At 33.6% G+C, this 6,205-nt stretch overlaps 1 protein-coding gene across 7 annotated transcripts; it reads right to left on the bottom strand.

Moving 5' to 3' along the window:
- Positions 1-872: 872 nt before the first annotated feature.
- On the bottom strand, positions 873-5,838 carry LOC108480585 (factor of DNA methylation 1-like). 7 transcript variants are annotated; one of them, XR_008284034.1, is made up of 8 exons: positions 5,354-5,838; positions 4,991-5,052; positions 4,824-4,891; positions 4,687-4,740; positions 4,185-4,271; positions 3,631-3,677; positions 3,111-3,202; positions 873-1,370 (listed from the first exon to the last, which is right to left on the bottom strand). XR_008284034.1 is itself a non-coding variant. In XM_053029464.1 (8 exons), exons 5-8 carry the CDS (start codon positions 4,191-4,193, stop codon positions 1,186-1,188), a joined length of 342 nt encoding a protein of 113 aa, XP_052885424.1. In that variant the 5' UTR covers positions 4,194-4,271; positions 4,687-4,740; positions 4,824-4,891; positions 4,991-5,052; positions 5,354-5,507; the 3' UTR covers positions 873-1,185. The 7 variants fall into 7 exon arrangements, 4 of the variants coding, with proteins under 4 accessions (XP_052885424.1, XP_052885426.1, XP_017639132.1 ...); XR_008284035.1 differs by having other exon boundaries at positions 873-1,379; positions 4,991-5,120; positions 5,354-5,836; XM_053029464.1 differs by having other exon boundaries at positions 873-1,379; positions 5,354-5,507.
- Positions 5,839-6,205: the final 367 nt, after the last annotated feature.

Raw genomic sequence — 6,205 nt, 5'->3', positions numbered from 1 at the left:
GATTACTTACCATTGTCATTTGCTCGACGCAGATGTGTTTATTATCGAGACGAATTAATGAATCGGCCATTGCTAAACGATCAAATATTTTTGTAATTTAAAAAATAAAACTAATTCAAAAAAAATTAAACACAGCTTTTTTTGCAAAAATTAGAGACAACTTTGACAAAAATTGAGAGAAATTTGGGAGAATTTGGAAAGAATTTAGAGAGAATTGTTGTGAGAGGACTATTGTGTGAAAAAATGAAAGGGGGGAGTGGCCTTTTATAGTTTTTTTTTTTTACCGTTGAGGTTCAAACGGTCACATGATCGTTGGGGTGGGGCAAAATGCGTCCTTGGGGGAGTGTTTTGTCCACGTCAGCATAAAGCGCGCCCTTAAGGAAGCGCTTTGTGCTGACGTGGACAAAACGCTCCCCTAGAGACGCGTTTTGCTGACATGGACACTGACTTCGCGTGACGTGAACGCGCTTTCGGGGAAAATGGTCCTTTCACGTATATAATAAAAAAGTCGAACCATTTCTGTAATTAACGAAAAAAAAGGGGCTTTTTTTAGTAAATTGCCCGTTTTTATTTTATATACAATTATTTAATCCAGTTCAATTTGACGGTGATTTTCTATCTCTACTACAACAAAATAGGTTTTTAAAGAGGGTTTATAGGTGCCGCAAAAAACAACGCTAAATTTTACAGCCTTATAGAATATGATCTTGGCGCTTTTCACAAACGCCGCTAAAAACATAACCTTTAGTGACATTTTTCCTATAATGCCGTTAAAAAACATGACCTTTAACAGCGCTTTCCCTAAAAACGCCGCTAAAAATCATATCAAATTCAACTTCATACAAAATTTAAATGACCTAACAATTGACACATTTTAAATTGTTTTTGAGTTCAAAAACATTAACTAGAGAACTGTTTATAATGTTTGATCAAAATGTTAACATAATCATCTTTGAAAACCCAAGCTAATGACTACAGTACATACTTTCTTCTAAAACTAAAATCTTAGTATATACTTTCTTCTAAAACTAAAATCTTTGAAACTTCTGCCGAATAAACAACATGATGTTCAGTATAAGAAACTTCAACTATAAGCATACTACAATAAGTTATTACAAAAGAGTTCTTTCAAAGCTGTTACCACTGCATTATAAATCTCTTCACCCCATTCCAGCTTTAGATTTGTTAGTTTCTTCTGAAAATTGGATGCCAATCTAGATTCTTCAGATTCTCCTGCCATGATAAGCATAGAGTAGTGGCCTGAATTTCCGCTTCATCAGGAGGAAATCGCGACTTACAAGTGTCATGAAAAGCCTTTGGATCAAGCTCTCCCATTCTCTTTAATCCAATATTAGTGTTACCCAAAAATTCTGGCAAACCTTGCATAAAAGAAAAAGGACATTGAATTTCCAGCATTCAATTTTATATAGCTTTAACTTATACTTTGGATTACAAAAGAAACAAAAGAAATATACTGAATTTAAAACAAAAGAAAAAATATACTGAATTTCCATCATTCAATTCGGATTACAAAGGTTCAGTTTTATATAGCTTTAACTTATACTTTGGACATCAACAAATCTTCAACATTACAAAACATCAAATCAGCTTAATAGCATCACATTCAGACTGTTTTATTAGACCCGTCTGAGAAGCTTAATTAACAACAATTTACAGCCCTTTGAACAATGAATTTAACTCATTCAATCAGCAACAAAAACTAATATTTAACAACTATTGTTTTCTTTTATTTCAAACATGCAGCAGACCAAGTCCTCCACATATTACAACACATTCAAATCAGCATTTACATGCTGAAACAATGAGTTTTGAAGCTGCAGTTTCCAGCAGTCATTTAAGCATTTAATTGTCAAATTTTTACTTCACTACTAACAACCGAAACTTAGTAAGAATAACATTAGCAACTAAACTCGATTTATCAACCCCTATAACCATAACTTACTGCATGCAAACATCAGAATTTAACATGTAAATTTAACATGAGAATTTACAAAGTTTCCTTTGAAAAACTCACTCACAAACACATTCAATTTGTCCTATTTTGGACAGCACAAGACAGCAAACATGCAGGGCATTTGTATCCCACAAGAACACACTCAATAGTATTAAAATTTATTAGCTCATCATATCAAAAATCCATGCTTTTTAATCCTGTAATAACTCAATTAATTGGTCCTAAAACTGGACAGCATAATGCAACAAATGGGACTGTCTTTACAGCCCCCAATTGGCATGAAAATAGAACCATTAATTTGTTCAAATTTTGGACAGCATAAAAAGGGGCACAAAATTGGACAGCATTAATTTTTACAATATTTCCGAGCAGCATGTAGCCTTACAATAAACGAATCTAACTTCAACCATGAAATCGAAACCGAAACATCAATGCTAAATTAATAATTTTTTTATTTAGCATAAAAACAACAAAACGAGTTTAAAAACTCACAAGAAAATTCCCCAAGATCAAATCTATCTACACAATTCTGGCATTCCCCTGGCTGCTTAGACTTTTTGCCTACTTGTTAGCTAAACATAGTCAACCATAATATAATAAAAAATAACCAAATTCTACTAACATCAAAGAAAAATTTTACAACTAATCAAAGAGCTTTTCTTCTCTACAACCCACAGTTACGCCTACCACCCACAATCCATCATCATTTTTCTTTACAGCAAAGTTAAAGAGAGAGGAGAGCTTAGAAAAAAAATTACCGAGCTTGAGGATACAACTCTTAAAGAAGCTAAATCCTTAGTTTCCTTCAACATGCAAATTGTCTCTCCTTTTTCTTTTGGTGATACGGTTGAAAGAAAGAAGATGATGACCATCTTCCTCTTTTTTCCATCTTTTTATTATTATTATTTAATATTCTATATTACTTTAATTAAAACAAACATAGACCACACACTTTCACCCACTCCACCACCGACCACTACATATTAAAATTAAAATCTATAGAAATTAAATAACGTTTCTATAAATTTAAAACATCACAAAAGCCCTTTAATGACCGAAACATGTAAAGAACAGGCAAGAGTTACAAAGGATAAAAAGAAAGGAAAATAGATAAGAAATGCAACAGATATATTACCTCTGCAAGGAACCTTGCTATCCTCCATATTTAATTTTGTCTTAGACTCTTGCCTGGCATCACTTCTTAACTTATCAACTGTGTCTTTGACACTATTGAGACCAGAATGCAACAAAAGGAAAGCAGAAAACAGCAATGAGGAATAAAATCCATAAGTTTTAATTTGTAATGGAAGTCAAATTCAAGTACCAATATGGAAAAAAGAAAAAACATAAGTACTAATTTGAAATTAAAATCAAATTCAAATACTAAAAACTATATTTACCTAAAATCTAAAGACTATATTTTCTATCTCGTACCAAAAACAAAGTTTAACGAAAGGAGAAAAGTAACAAAGTTGAGGCATTGCTAAACAACAGTAACAGTTGGAGTACCAAATAACTAGATTGATTTGCATGATGAAGTATATAAACTTAACAAAAGGAAATGATATAAGCAATATGTCCAATACTAATTTCATGCAGGTGGAAAAAGCAAGATGCATGTCATTATAGTCGATTTGTTTTACAGATCAACTCACCATTGCCGTGAATGCAAGGTGTTTTGCTCATCTGATGGTTGAACCTCCTTTCATGCAAAAAATGGACAGAACAAGATTACTAGGATAAAGTCACAGAGAAAGACAAACAATGAAGGATCAGAAAGTCATGCTGCAAAAATCATATGCTTGGATGAAAAATCATGTAGGGTTCGACAGCAATAAAGTTGTCATATTTTGTTAATATTCTTTATTTTTGTTGCTGTTTCTAATTTTCAGGGATACAGGATTATTTTGCCAATAACTTCTTGGTTTGCTGGTAATCAGCCATTTAAGGCAGCCACCATATCCAGGTTCTACTGCAACATCCAGCCCTCCACCCAACTTGGCTAATTTGCCGTCAATTAATAGAGTCAGAATAATAGAATTTAGAACTAATTTGAGTTCTCTAGGCCGAGGCAAGAGCAAATCTAATTCTAACTAGACTGGCTTATGGGACCGGACACAATCCAATTCCTTTAGATCTTCAAAATACAAACGTATGGTTAAGTCAACAGTTCAAAGCTCAAAAGAAAGACTGTAGCTTTCACACTTACCCTATCCATCAAAGAACAGTTACTTATTGTCTCCCAGCTCTCACTGTCCAAGCATAATATTTCAACTTCCCCACTATCACATGTAATCTGTCAATTGCATGGAAACAAATTTAATCAAAAGAGTTGGATTGTTTTACCCTTAGCCAAGCAGAGTATGTCACTCTTTCATTTGAGTTTCTTTCTTTTTTCTTTCTGTGTGTGGTGTGGAAGTTCGTTAATGCACTTATATCACATTTTATAGCTAATTAAGAAAGTCAACAATAGTAAAACAAACTCTTTCAGAAAGAAAATATAAAAAAACTGAAAAAAGAAAATATGAGAATGAATATTCAATTCAAAATCAATAAAACCTTATTACTTCTTGAACACATTAGAGACAACCAAATAAATAAAATCAACAACTCCAGTTAAACTGAATTTCTCACATAGTTCCCAAGCAGCATCTAAAATTTATATTACAGAACAAATACTCCATTGACTAACAATATGTGCAAGCAGTTACCTTGTGAGTGTTGTTTTTTCTGGGTTAAAGTCATCCACGGTGCCTGAATAGAAACTGAAAAATAAAGATAAAATAAAATGAAACTAAAACCGGCATATATTGCAAAACTTGCAGAAAGATCTTTTCCTTTGACTTACCAGCTATCAAAGGCAGACCATGCTTTGATCCGCTGTCCAATTAATACCTCATTTCTGGTACCCGATTCCTGCTTAGTTAAAAAGAACTGTTAGTGATGAAACATTAAAACAAAGGTACTGGGGAAAAGGCCGTGAATAGAACAGAATAGGAAAAGAAAAACTGAAACCTTGCACAGAAAGAAAAATCCATGAATAGCAAGGGTATCCACAAACCGATCATATATACCATCTATGCGGCCAGGCATCAAACGCTAAGTAAGTTACAAGCATGCGACATAGGTGACAAAATGGCAGAACCTAGAAACGCTAAAGTGTTCAACTTATCAGAAATTTAAAGCTTCAATGAAGCAACAATGCACAAAAATGTTAAGCATTGACAGCAATCGCAACATCAAAACCTTAGGAAATATCAACGAGGTTCCCAAATAAGAAACCCTAATATATAAATCAACGTAAGAGGCTAGGGGAAAAAAATAAGGGATTTGGGGAAAATTTTATTGCTCAATCGAAGAGGAGGAAGAGAAAATTACCAGAAATTCTAGGGAAAAAAAAAAAGAGATTTGGGAAAAATTTTAGGGGAAAATGTTAAGGAATTTGGGGATAAAACTAAGCCTAGCAAAAACGGTTAGGTTCTTAAAAATTTTTCTCATAAAGGTTGCTATTGTTTTACTTTTAGCGGTATTTATGAAAAAATACCGCTACTGTTTACTTTTGTTTGCCATAAACGCTGCTATTGTTTTATCTTTTGCGGTGTTTTCGGTGTGATGTTCCATCTCACCGGATGTAATCCAAACACATGTATCCTAATGCTTCACGAATTAAAACAATCTTTCAGAGCAGTATTCACATTCAGATTGCGAGGCTGCAGTATTTCATTCTAGATGTTGACGTGGAAGGCTATCATATGTATAGGGTTTTCTTCATTATACAGTGTCTGATGTCTTGTTCACTTTCATGGTATCAACTGTAATTGCTGTATGGCAAGGGTTAGGACTGTGTAATTTGGCATAATTGTAGGGTTAACAATAATTAATCATGGGGTCATTATGACTATATATTTTGTCATCTGATTCTCCTGCACTGCACTGTGAATGCAGACACAGTTGAAGTAAAGCAGGTGTTTTGGAGAATTTTCAATTCAAAAGATCAAATCAGGGAGCTAACTAATTTCACCATTTGGCCAGCTCTTTGCAAGCTTTGGCATTACTGTCTTCCAACTTTTTTGCATCATATGCTTCACATCATCATCATCAGACATGCCTAACCTTTTGTTTCACTTGTTACTATATCGAAACAGCTCAAAGCATGTTTGTGACAGCTTTCCCTTGAATGAGCTAGCTGCTCATGTTCACATATCTCAAACTACTTCCCAATAAGTTCAA

Source organism: Gossypium arboreum, chromosome 6 (genome assembly GCF_025698485.1).
Source record: "Gossypium arboreum isolate Shixiya-1 chromosome 6, ASM2569848v2, whole genome shotgun sequence".
Lineage (NCBI taxonomy): Eukaryota > Viridiplantae > Streptophyta > Magnoliopsida > Malvales > Malvaceae > Gossypium > Gossypium arboreum.
Note: the sequence above shows the minus strand (reverse complement) of the source record. Positions and strands in the feature narration are given on the sequence as shown.